Source organism: Scomber scombrus, chromosome 10 (genome assembly GCF_963691925.1).
Source record: "Scomber scombrus chromosome 10, fScoSco1.1, whole genome shotgun sequence".
In the NCBI taxonomy this organism is placed as follows: Eukaryota; Metazoa; Chordata; class Actinopteri; order Scombriformes; family Scombridae; genus Scomber; species Scomber scombrus.
In genome coordinates, this window is record NC_084979.1 from 25,068,758 (window position 1) to 25,081,981 (window position 13,224).

At 38.0% G+C, this 13,224-nt stretch overlaps 1 protein-coding gene across 1 annotated transcript; it reads left to right on the plus strand.

Moving 5' to 3' along the window:
• The first annotated feature begins 2,151 nt into the window (after positions 1–2,151).
• Positions 2,152–12,283, plus strand: ptpn1 (protein tyrosine phosphatase non-receptor type 1). Its single transcript, XM_062427632.1, has 9 exons — positions 2,152–2,421; positions 3,868–3,958; positions 5,413–5,513; positions 6,917–7,015; positions 7,159–7,296; positions 7,471–7,680; positions 7,882–8,043; positions 8,204–8,364; positions 9,825–12,283. Exons 1-9 carry the CDS (start codon positions 2,365–2,367, stop codon positions 10,123–10,125), a joined length of 1,320 nt encoding a protein of 439 aa, XP_062283616.1. The 5' UTR covers positions 2,152–2,364; the 3' UTR covers positions 10,126–12,283.
• Positions 12,284–13,224: the final 941 nt, after the last annotated feature.

Consider the following 13,224-nt stretch of genomic DNA (forward strand, 5'->3'; position numbering starts at 1 on the left):
GGTATTGGCAGTCAGGGTTGGGAATGTTACTTTGGAAATGTAATAGGTTGCATAATACTAGTTACCTTAATTTAAAATGTAAAAAGTAATATAACTATTTCAATTACTTAATCAAAGTAATGTTACTTATTGCATTTAATTACTTTTTGATTATTTTTCTGTGTGTACCCATTAAGCACCAAAATCTAAGTTCAGGTGTTTTCCATGGATACTGACATGATGTATCTCTCATTTGAAAATGTATTTGTTAGTTCAAGTAGATTTTGGAATATAAAATAAAGATATTTTTATGAAAAATGTCAAAAGTCTGGCATGTGGTTAATTGCTACTGTGACACCATTTAAGCCCACGTCATGGTTTATTTACAAAATACAAAAAAAATATTGTTTTCAAAGAATTAAAAACAGCAATATATGTATTCAGTTACATGTTAAATATTGAAAAATGAGGGGAGAAAACCCTCCTGAGCGTAATCTTAAAGGTCTGAATTCAGATGTAACCCCCTTTGTAATCATCAACATTTTCATAAATTACTTAATTACACATTATTTTTCAGTAACGGTAATGGATTACAGTTACATTTATTTCGTAATTAAATTACCTAACGCCGTTACATGCACCTAGTTACTCCCCAACACTGAGTATTGCACAAGTGTTCGGCAGCATTATTATTGCACACATAGCAAAGCGTGTATTGCACATTCTCCAGTACATGTTCAGTAGAGGTTATCTCAGGCTGAAGAGATATCAGAGTTCAAAAGGTTTATGGCAGTTGAGAAAAAGCTATTTTTTTAGTCAGTTTAGTGCATGCATAGATTAATGTGAAGCGCCTGCCTCATGGGAATAAGAATACTGCAAAACATTTCTTAAAATAGTGAAAGAGATGTATTATGAGCACAATGTACTTATATTTGCTTATAGATCCCCTCCATACCTATTTTAAATGCATAGAAAATAGTCTACTTTGAGTAATAATTTGTGTCTGATGTTTTTCCACAATCAAAATCAATAATCTTGTTAAAACCACTTGACTTTGCAACACAGATATTGAAGCCACACAGCATATTTTCTCTACTTGCGGTCAATCCCAACCCAAAATGTATCTACTGAGCTGAAATCACTTGTGTATGAAATATATATGAGTTCAATCTATTAAAATTAGTTTTGAAAGGACACATTGTAATGCACACAAGGTAATCACAATGTAAAGTCAAGCAGGAACTAGCAGGCGAGAGGGGGGCGCGAAAAGCTATTTATTTATGAGGTCAATAGTGACAGGCACAAATGAGCATTTGAATCTATTTGTCCTGCACTTTGGTACCGAGTACCGGCAACCAGATGGCAGCAGCCGATATTATGTAGATATAAGGTAGCAAAAACACAACCTTTCTTATTTTGAGCTGATTATGCACTAATTAAAACATACTCATGAAAATTCAATTCAATTTCTACTAGGTTTTCATCCATTAGATGTCACTAAAATCTACACACTGCACCTTTAAGATCAAGTTTCTCAAAAAGGCCCCCAAAAGTGTATTAATAGTATTGATTCTTTTAAAGGAGATGCTGATTTTATAAAGCACATGATGTCAGCCACACACACACAACCACATCATGCTCCTGCTCAGGTATTTGACAGCAATGGTTGACTTGCTTTGTTATCTGTAAATGTATTGTTCAATAAAGCATTTTTTGAAAAAAGGAAAGGGGGGAAGAGGAAAAAAAAAAGAAAAGATGCCTTCCGCGCGTCCTCGCTGGTGCACTCATGGATGCATCTACCTCTAGAGCCGCTGCAAGGATGGCACTGTGACTCCTTCATACAGAAAGTGACACATCTCGGTTGGACTAGAGCCCTTTAATCCAGTCTCACACTTAAACAACCTGCAGTGGATTATTATCTCTTTTAAAATAAAACACATTTTTGCCGTGTGTTTTTTTTTTTGCAGTCACTCAAGGACGGCAGCTTGGGGCTACACACACACACAGACACACAGACACACAGACACACACACACACACACACACACACACACACACACACACACACACACACACACACACACACACACACACACACACACACACACACACACAGGAGGAGGAGCCTGCAGCGTGTTTCCGCTCAAAAAGCAACCAGGCCGACAGAGAGAGAGGCTACACTGTAATCTATGCTGCCCTGCTGACAATTACTCAACTGTGGCGGAACTGTTGTCAGCCTTTTTTTGTGGGACACTTTACTTGTAAAAAATATATATCTGTCAAATCACTGTGGAGCTGCGGTTGTCCACACGGGGAGTAAGATAAGAAAATACTGATAAAAGACAGAAAGAAAGAAGAGGAAGGAGTGGCAGCTGGACTGTCCGCAATGGAAGCCGAGTTTCGGGAAATCGATGAAAACGGGAGTTGGAGCGCCATTTATCAGGTAGGACCTCTGCGTAAAAAAAGCAAAGGTGGTGAAGGGCTGTTAGTGTGTTTTAGGCCAATTGAGCTGAGAGATAGTTAATGCACAAAATGAGAAAAGAAAGTGCATCGTTTGTTTTTTTTGTTTTTTCTGCTGTAGTGTTCAGCCTCTTGTTAGTTGAAGTCTGTGTTTTCCGCCTGCTCCGATCAATCCGATGATTGATTGATGGGTTTGTCTGGGTGTCTGAAGCCTGCAGCTCATCCATCACATTACACCCAATAAATAAACATAAACTGTGCTTAAAATCAGTGGTGGAAAGTAACTAGGTACATTTACTAAAGTACTGTGCTTAAGTGTCATTTTGAGGTGCTTGTACTTTATACTTCCACTCCACTACATTTCAGAGGGAAATGTTTCACTCTCTACTCCACTTGCATTTATTTGACAGTTTTAGTTACTTTTCAGATGAAGATTGGACACAATGGATAATATAGCAAGCTTTTAAAATACAACACATTGTACCTTTTTTGTCTTTTGATGTCTTACAAAAAGCCGTGTGTAGTCAGGTCACATTTCAGATGTCTATGAGTTGTTAACAGCTCCACCAAATAGTGATTTTTCCCTCTAAACTTCTCACATGGTTTCATTTCAATAAATGATCCAATATTTCAGCAAAACTCAAAGATTAGAGAAAAGGTCAAAAATCTGAAAACAGATTTATGTATCAGAACTTTCCTCTCCCATTAATCATCTCACGACCTCTCACATTTATCTGGTGACCATTTGGAGGGGGCCAACCCTTAGATTGAGCATCACTGGACTAAACTAGTTAACTGTATACAAAGTAGTTGGAGCTAACACTGATGTTTCACTATTAATAATCTAATGATGTCATATAATAATTTATCAGTCAGAGGGACCAAATTACTACTTTAACTGTAATACTTTAACTACATCAAACTGCTAATACTTGTGTACTTTTACTAAGTAGGATTTTTCTTGCAGGACTTTTACTTGTAATGTAGTATTTTTAAATTGCCGTATTAATACTTTTACTTAAATAACGGATCGGACCACTGACTGTAAGTGTCGCTTTTTTTGACTTTGCAACTTTCAGTCACTCTGAATTAACTTAATTTTAACAGCTCGTCCGGTTTCTAGCACAAAACGGCCATTAATTACAGACCAGTATGTGATATATGAAGTGTTAAACATCCTATACACCCACTACACAAACACACATGAAGAGCGCACTTTAACAGATGTGTCATATTCAGTACATATATATTTATATACATTAAGAGAACTTGACAGAGTTGGACGTAAAAAGAAACATCACCCCTTTTAGTATCGTTCATACAACTTTAAAGCACATGACGGCCACAAAGACACAGCATGCAGGGCGTATGTTACAGCAGACCTTTAATGTGATGTTAATATGATGTTATTCTCTGTTTATTGTTACAGGACATTCGTCAGCAGTCATGTGAACTCCCTTGCAAGGTTGCCAAATCACCCGAAAATAAAACTCGGAATCGTTACAGGGATGTTAGCCCATGTAAGTTGCCTATTATTATTATTATTATCATTATTAGTATTATTATTAGTAGAAGTCTTAGCAATAGTAGCACTGGTCCCATCTTCTCAAATGTGGCTATTTGATGCTTTAGTATGTTGTGTATGATAAGAAACTGAATATGTTCGGATATTTTGACTTTTGGTTTTGGGAATTTGTGATGGGCATTTTTCAGTTTTTGTGGGTATTTTATACACCAGACAATTAATTGATAATGAAAATAATTGCAGCCCTACTTGAAAACCTGTCTTAAACTTCTCCTTTAACTTGATGACATTAAAATGTTCAGAGGACAGTTTAGGAGTCCACCTACACTGTCTGGTCAGACGTGAGAGTGCTGAAGTGCAGTAATCTCCTATTTATGTTCAAACATCAGCCAGTGGTGACTTATTCTTCACAGACACAACAGCAACAACGCGCTCGCTAAGCCGATCTATGAATGTCATACAAACAAACTCACTTACTGCTGTTTGACCTCAGGTGCAAGAAACTCAGCGGCCATTTGAAGAAAAAACCCCATGTTAAAAAGGCTTACACAATAGGCAGGGCGTTGCGTCACTGTGGACGGACTGACGTAATAAAACACATTGCTTTCAATTTGATATCTGTGACCCTCTTTCCAGAGAAACAGTCATTATTGTGTGTTTACTCAGGGAGTTGGCATGGTGATAGCAAATTAATACACAGGTTTTGTCTTGTTTTTAAAATAACCAATCAGAGGAGAGCAGGATGGCAAAATCTAATCTTTTGAAAGCAATTTTTATAGGCTTCTGTTGTGCTTTTTATATTCTTTTATGAATTTCCAGTTTTTAATTAGTTTTACTGTGTTTAATTCTTTCAAGCACTTTGTACACTGCTGAGAAAAGGCTATTTATAGATACGTTTTTTGAGCGATTTCAGTATATCTTGATTTCAGTGTTATTCAGTCATCTGCTAGTACACACTGCACTGAAATATAGTGAAATGAAAGAATAAGTATTTGGCAAACGTCATATTTTTATATTTCAAATGAAAAATCATTCAATTAACAGTTTTTCTGCCATGTTACAGTTCAACTGCTGAACTATGTGGTTTCCTCTTTTTCACACTGAATAAGCAAAGGCAAATTTTGCAAACCAGGCTGCAAATACTTACCGTATATGCCATCAAGGGGTGTTTCTTATCCATTTTTAACAAGATGTGAAAATCAGTAACCTGAAACTTGTTCATGCCGTTTACTTTTTAACTGAAATGTTCTTTTTCTTTTTTTCTTCACTGGATATCATCAGGGAGGTTTTGACATTATCCATTTCAGCCTTAAAGACAAAAGCTCACACCTGTGTTTTATTTGTCATTATCTTCTCAGCAGCTGTGTTGGTCTAGAGTTGCATCTATCGTCCCTGGGGGTCGTGAGATAAGAAACTCATTTTCATAATTCTTTTTCTTCTTCTTCTCAGTTGACCACAGCAGAATATGTCTGCAGCTGGGTGGGAATGACTACATTAATGCCAGCCTAATAACAGTAGAGGAGGCACAGAGGAACTATATCCTTACTCAGGTGAGCATAGAGCCCACAGTGCTGCACACGCTTTATTTCATTGGTTCTAGTAATTTGATATTGGACTATTTAAAGATCCACTCCAGACATGTTTGAAGGTGAGTCTGCTGTACCGAAAAATATGTCACAAAAAAAGTTCAAAAACCTCCTTAAAAGTCCTTTTCTCCGTCTTCTCCAACATCAAATAATCCAAAATCCTATAAATAAGTAAATATTGTGAATACTGTTAAGTCCCTTTACAGTGTATTAGCACTGGAGGCTTCAGGTTTCCATATCACACATGTGGGAAAGTTGCCTATTGGACCACGATTGGCTCTAAAATAGTTGTGATATCACAAATCAGGCTTGCAGGTACAATTCGTAAACTGAGATTTAAGCTGAGCACTTAGAAACGTTCCACTTTGAGAAGAAGAATGTGAAAACAGCCGGCTTGTGTCAAACTCTGCACATACATCATCCTGAACAGTGAAGATCAAACAATCAAACCGAAGTAACAAGAAGTGAGAAACAGTTTTCAGTCAGGGGCAGCTTGTCTTTTGTGGCATTAGCGGGGGTGTAAGTTCAACTTCAGGGGAAGGGGAGGCCCAGTGATTAATAAAAAAAGCTGTTACTTTCTAGATTAATATAAAAAGGTAACATTGTTGTCCTGTAATGTATAATAATGTTATAACAAAATTGGATATGCTCTATACAGTAGATTACAGCATTGTTAAAGCACACACCCTTAAAGTCATGTTTAGTTTTCCTTGACAGAGACCTGATACTACTAAGAGTACTGCTCCCTGATTGATGTGCAATTCTAGTTTCTTTTTAGGATGATATCAGAACATAGATTCACTTCATTGTTAACCAAAAAACATGCAAAAAAGGTGGGAGTGCTTTTTTTTTAAAGCCCTGATCTCAGTCTTCCTCTCAGGCTGACTCCGGCAGCCTCTATAGAGATGCGAAACCTGCAGAAAATAATCTATAGCTACTCATAAAGCTTTTTTTTTTCTGTGAGCACACAGTAATAATCAAAGGCAATTCCTCTCTTTTCTCCTCTGAACCTGGCAGCTGGATATCAAGAGGAATCAGATTAGAGAGATTTTTAGTGAGCAATTGAAACAGAAACTGTCAAAGTGAGGGGGGGGTACAAAAATAGTTCCCCCGATTCATAGTGGAAATTTGCACCCTCAGTTTACACTTTGTGTCACACTCTACTACCAAGACTAGTAAGTGAAGAGGAACAGCAAACACACGCCCACGGACACTTTAGTACTATGTGTAGACTGAAGATATAATGCACTCTTCTCTTTTTAAGAATAGCGCGATAAACAATATCAAATGTCTTTTTGAGATCTTTAAATAGGTGTGTGTGCTGCTCTTCAGTCACACTAAGAATAAACTCCATTGTTGTATTTCAGGGACCCCTTCCAAGTACGTGCGGTCACTTCTGGGAGATGGTGTGGGAGCAGAGGACTCACGGTGTGGTGATGCTGAACCGAGTCATAGAGAAAGGATCCGTAAGTGTCGCTTTCTGACACTTTTACAGTGGAGCGTAATAATGTGTGACAGTTTCAGTTCATCTTGTGAGCCGCAATATTCTCACCGCTCTTTCTGTTTCTGCTGTACAGTAAGTAACACTCGTCTACGTTTTGCTTTTAAGGTTAAATGTGCCCAGTATTGGCCGCACAGAGAAGAGAAAGATGCTGTCTTTGAGGATACCCATTTCAAGCTTACCTTCGTTTCAGAAGACATCAAATCTTATTACACAGTCCGTCAGCTGGAGTTGGAAAATCTGTCTGTAAGTTTTCTCTTTGTGGAGGTTATTTTCTGTGTAAAAGTGAAATTTGGAATGACTGGAAAGGGGTAACATCAGTAATATTCAAAGCTTGTGGGTCCTGGTTTGTCTCTTCAGTCTTTTAACTCTTCTTTGATGTCTGTATTTGGGTTTTTTTTCTGTCATCTTTCCGTGTAGACACAAGAGACTCGAGAGATTTTACATTTTCACTACACCACTTGGCCTGACTTTGGGGTACCAGAGTCCCCTGCCTCCTTCCTGAACTTCCTGATCAAGGTGCGAGAGTCAGGTTGTCTCAATTCGGACCAGGGACCAGTGGTGGTGCACTGCAGCGCTGGCATCGGACGCTCTGGGACCTTTTGTCTCGTGGACACTTGCCTCTTATTGGTTTGTACAGAGTTCTGCTGTTGTGAAATCTTGAGAAATGAACAGACTTCCTCTCTTTTACCATTTTTATTTATCTGTTATTGCCTCATGCTTGTCGTGAGCATGTTTAGTAGTAGAATGGCACTAAATCCATGAATCGGCGTTACACCCAGTGGTAATAAAGCAATGACTCAATCTGTATGTATTTGCTGTTGTATGCAGATGTCCATGCGTAAGGACCCGTCTTCAGTGGGCATCCGTGACGTTCTGCTGGAGATGAGACGCTATCGTATGGGCTTGATTCAGACAGCAGATCAGCTTCGCTTCTCCTACCTTGCTGTAATTGAAGGTGCCAAATACATCAAGGGAGATACCTCTCTGCAGGCAAGTTCCTCTTCTCCAATCTGCTCTTTGCTCCTAACATTCAAATTTCAGTCAGTACTCACTCAGATTAAAACACCACATAAGCATAATTAGTTATATGCGCTAAAAGAAATGGCATGTATGTTGCAAATACTCAAAGGGAGTTTGTTTTCCTCTCAAGGAGTCGTGGAAAGAGCTCTCAAACGAGGAGGACGATCCACCAGAGTTCACCCCTCCGCCTCCTCTTCCTCCTCCCAGAGACCCTCCAAACGGCAGAGTTGAGCCATCGTTTTTTCCAGACAGCGATGAGATCATCCCACAGATGGAAGTCCGCAGTCTTGGGTAATCATTTAAATCATATCTATCGTGGCCATTTTCAGAGCAGTCGTTTCACCTCCCACCTCAAGGTATCTAGATGATAATATGTTCTATGGAAACCTACGAGTCTCCCCTCGGGTCTCTAAACAGTCTTGAAACAGTATAAATTGGGTATGACTGGAATGATTCGCAGTATAAAATGGACTATTGTGACCTTTATGATCATCACAGCCTCATGGAACATTACAACCATACACTGCAGACCTCAGGCTTTCAGAGGATGTAGGGCTTTCCTATATTAACAATAAGGGTTTTTTTTTCAGAAATTCCCAGAACAGAAGTGCTTGCCATTCAATTGCATAAAAATACTGGTTCGAAATCACAGCATGAATTTTTCTGTGGCACTCTTCAAGATCTTGGTGTTTTAATGTGTTATTTTGTAGGGATTTCTGATTAGTTTCAATTCTCAAGTGGTCAAAAATTTTTTCATTTTGCACCAAATCTGTTTGATAAATGGTACCAACACAAAAACAACTTATGATACATAATTGAGCATGGGAATGGCGTTCATATACTTCCATCATCATATTTTAAGCCCTTGTACGCTCTTAACTTTTAAAATTTGAATGGACACCTAACAAAACACACAATGTTTATTACAAATTTAATACTAGATACATTTGATTCACAGCGCTTTGCTGCATCTCAATAAATCTTTATGTTCCCAGCTTTCAGGTGACATAAACCACTTCTATGTGGCTTATATTGACCTGCTAACTACCCCTAAAGATCCCCCTTTTACCCCCTAAAAATGGGTCTATGGTAGGGAGGGCAGGAGTTTTAAATGATTGTGTGTCTGTCTTTAAATTATCATGGTTCAGGACAGGGTTGCACCAGTTATTGTTAATCCATCATGTATGTGTACAATCCCCCCAAAGTTCATAGTAACTGCTACTTAGTTTCAAAAGAGTAATTTACTAAATCAAGTCGCAATATTAAAACTTGAGAAATGTCTTCATTAGCAAAGACTTTAGCTGTTTGATCTTTGAAACATCATCCAATTAAAAGCAATCAACCACTTACTTCTTACAGTAACTGTTTTAGGGGGACACATGTTATATTAAATACATGACAACATTTTTTAAATATAGACATTACTGTTTTATTAATATAAACACACATGGAGAAAATCTGTGTTTCAGAAGAATGGGGAAACATCTTGTCATGCTAACCTAGCTGATGTTATTAGATCAAATGTTTTATAATTTGAGGTGTATTGTTATTTTTGTGAAAGGAAATTGAAAATCTTTGAAATTTACAGCATTTTATGAAGTTTCAGGTCAGATGTTTTGACTGAAATGTGTTTGACACCCCTGTACTAGAGGAATAGTCATAGATTACTAAAATCAGTATGTTAATCCTCCATTGAACATTTATTTTTTAGACCTAGATGTTGACACATTCTCGTCTCTTTCCTCTTTCAGGTCCTCTCAAGAGGCCAATCTGCGAAAGAGACCCATCGCTGTCCCGCAGCCTCCTTCCGACAGTGATGATCAGCTCGACGGTCACCTGGAAATACAAGATCGTACCTCCAAAGCTCCGACCAAATCCCAGCAGCAGCACGAGAACGAGGAGCACGAGTCGCCTGAGTTGCCCGAGGCAGCGGAGCAGCCAAAGGAAAACTCTCCTGTGCCGGGGACCTGGTCCCCTCTACTAGCCAACGTGTGCCTGGGCACTGCACTGGCTCTCAGTGCTTACGTCTGTTATCGAGCCTATTTCCACTGATGTCTGTCCTTCCTGCTCCTTTTTTTGTTCCTCCCTTTCTCTCCACTGTTGTTGCAAAGTGGAATAGGCTGGCCAATCAGCCTGCTTTGACTCTGGGTTTACTCTGCGAGTGAGCGGATTAATTGGACTTCAGCAGATTCAGGTTCACTTGTTTAATTTTACAAATGCAGTGCGAAGGGTTGGCTGCTTGGAAAAAAACCCCAAAACAAAACAGGTTGCCAATCCTTATTACCCACCCAAACGTTCTTTCAACATGTCATTATGGATGCTCAGGGCCTCAGTTTTTCAGGTGTCACATCCCAAATATATGTGCCGACTTAAACACAGACTGAATATGTATCGCAGTCCGTGGAGGAAAAGGGTTTGTTGCAGCTCCCCTGTTCTGTGAACCAGGATGAATGGCCTGTCAGCCCATTTTACATGCATCTCCTCTTTAATTTACCAAATGACACTTGTGTGAGTGTTCTTCCATTTCATCCTTTTACTAATATGTCCTCTCAGTTTTCACTTTATCTTTCTTTTGCTTACAGAAATGGGTCAGAAATCATAGAGCCAGATTTTTTTTTTGACCAGCCTGTCTGAAAATATGCCAGTAAGAGGGAGCGTATACCTATTTTTGTTCTCTTGTTATGGGTCTATATTAAACCCAGCAGTTAAGGTGAAGTGTGTGTGTGTGAAAGTGAAAGTAAGAGGGAAGCAACCTTGTGCCTACTAGATAAGAGATGCATCGGTCCTGCAGGAGGCATGCTGGTTGCGTACATACAGTCTGTGTGTCATTGTGTATGTGTGTATGTACATTTGTGCGAGTGGTAGTTATTTGAGCTTTCTACTGATGCTTGAGTTAAATCTACTCTTGTGAGAAATATTAATATAACATTTACAGTACGTAAAATGTGAGATGTAGACTGGGTTGCCTCCTGTTATTTGATCCCCGCTGTAATTTCTCATGCTGGTAGTTTGACAGTAACATACAAAGAAAGTGACTTTAAAGACAAAATGTTGCAGGGACAAAATGAGACATCTCATTTGTCTGGCATTTTTAAATTGGGCAAAATCTTGAAATCTAAAGACTTGAAACTTTGTAAGTAGGGGCTGCAAGTAGCGATTATTTTCTCGATTCATTGTTTCGTTTATAAAATGTCAGGAAATAGTAAAAAAAAATGCCTGTTTTCATTTCTTAGAGATGTCTTTGAATGTCACATTTTGTCCGATCAACAGTTAAAAATCCAAAGATATTTACTTTACTGTGTGTGCCACAAAAAAAAGCTAAAATCCTCACAATTTAAGAAGCTGATGTTTGGCATGTTTCCTAAAAAAAAAAAATCACGGTCACTTAGTCTTCTGTCAAATAATCGTTTCATCGTTACTGTTCAAGAGAGCAACTTTTTGAGTCGCGGGTGGATGAAAATAATGTGGAAGCTTTTCATGCAAAGAGAATGTGTATTCCTGTATAACCTGAGCGCAGCTAATACACGCTGTAAAGTAACTTTGTGAATGTGTGTTGAGTCAGCGGAGTCCACGAGAATGCCAGCTTCATGAACCGAGACACGAAGTAGCTAACACCCAACTGTTTTTGCCAGCAATACAAAATATTAACAGCGTGTCATCGCCCTTTTACGTTATGAAACTTTTCTTCTTTTTTTTAACAAACCAAAAAACCAAACACCAGCACAGGGATGAAAACAATACACTGTAGTGATGATCTGATGTATCATGACGTGGCTCTGAGCTGGCAATGTTGTTTTTGTATGACTATGTTGAAAGTTTTTTTTTTTTTTTTTTTTAGCATGCTCCATTTGTGAATCAAAAGGTTTGTCCTAAAAAGAGATTAGTTAAGCTGCTAGCATTCAGTTTACCTTCGTGACTCAACAAAGTTCAGTACTTGAGTCCGACAGCTGTACCTTTCTTTAGAATGTATGAAAGTCCGAAACACGGACAAACCCTTACTATATATTTTTTTCAAATCAGGTTTCAGTGTGCTGAGTTTTTTGTTGTTGTTGTTGTTTTGCTTTAGTGAGGGATTAAATCTCAGCACCTGTGCAGCCATTGCACCAGGTTTTTCTGTTTTTCTATACTCATGCTGATCTCGAAAACATGTATTTTTTTATTTACATTTGTTGTTTTCCTTTTTAAATAAAATTAAAAAAAATACTGCCAATTTGTTCTGGTTTTTACAACTGATTTATATTCTCAGTCTTAACTTCTGAACAATGACTGTGGTAATAATAAAACATCACACATCAATGTTTTTTCATGTTTTTGTCAGGTCAATATTAGAAATTAAACAGACAGATGTAACATTCAGCACAGTGAAGGATCAGACAGTACTAGAAAAAACAAACACCACTTTCTTATTAGTTCCTTTTATACAGAACACACAGTACATATAGTTCATCACCTTTTATAAATACTTAACCACCAAGCCACAAGTCAGCTGCATACATTTCAGTTTGATTGTCTGTGACTGAATATGTAGATGTTGACCTTTGAACATTTTGTGCAGTGAGAGAATTTTAAAAGCAGCTTAATGTTAAACTTTTCAAAGCAGCTTTTCCACATACGTTGTTCCTGTTCATCACCACATGTATGAGTTAGTAAATCCACAGGTTTTTTGTAATTAAAGATATGTTAATGAACGGGTTCACAACAGCATAGCAACATGCTCACAATGACAAACCTAGCATACACATGTTTAGCATTGATAATGTTCTTGGTTAAATGTGCCAGAATGCTAACATGAGCTAATTAGCTTTTTATTTAAAAAAAAAAAAAAAAAAAAAAGTGGTCATAAAACGAAGCTTTAGGCAAATAGAGAATTTTTGCCTGAATATGGATGAGGTTATGAAAGGTGATAAAAGGTTAAGTGATTCAAGTTTTTACAATCCTGCTCTCAAGACATGACTGTATCAGATCTAAAGTAGAACAAAGTCAAAAATGAGAATGTGGTGGCAGGAAAGTAAAAGTCAGGACGTTTTTACAATCCTGCTCTCAAGACATGACTGTATCAGATCTAAAGTAGAACAAAGTCAAACATGAGAATGTGGTGGCAGAAAAATAAAATTCAGGAAGTCACCAGTCATAAATGTATTTTCCTGAGAA

Bases quoted from the DNA above. Each gene is read 5' to 3' on its own strand.
- ptpn1 (XM_062427632.1), top strand. From the start codon at position 2,365: ATGGAAGCCGAGTTTCGGGAAATCGATGAAAACGGGAGTTGGAGCGCC. The intron at 7,016-7,158 runs GTAAGTGTCGCT...TTTGCTTTTAAG, and splicing joins GAGTCATAGAGAAAGGATCC to GTTAAATGTGCCCAGTATTG. The intron at 7,297-7,470 runs GTAAGTTTTCTC...CTTTCCGTGTAG, and splicing joins TGGAGTTGGAAAATCTGTCT to ACACAAGAGACTCGAGAGAT.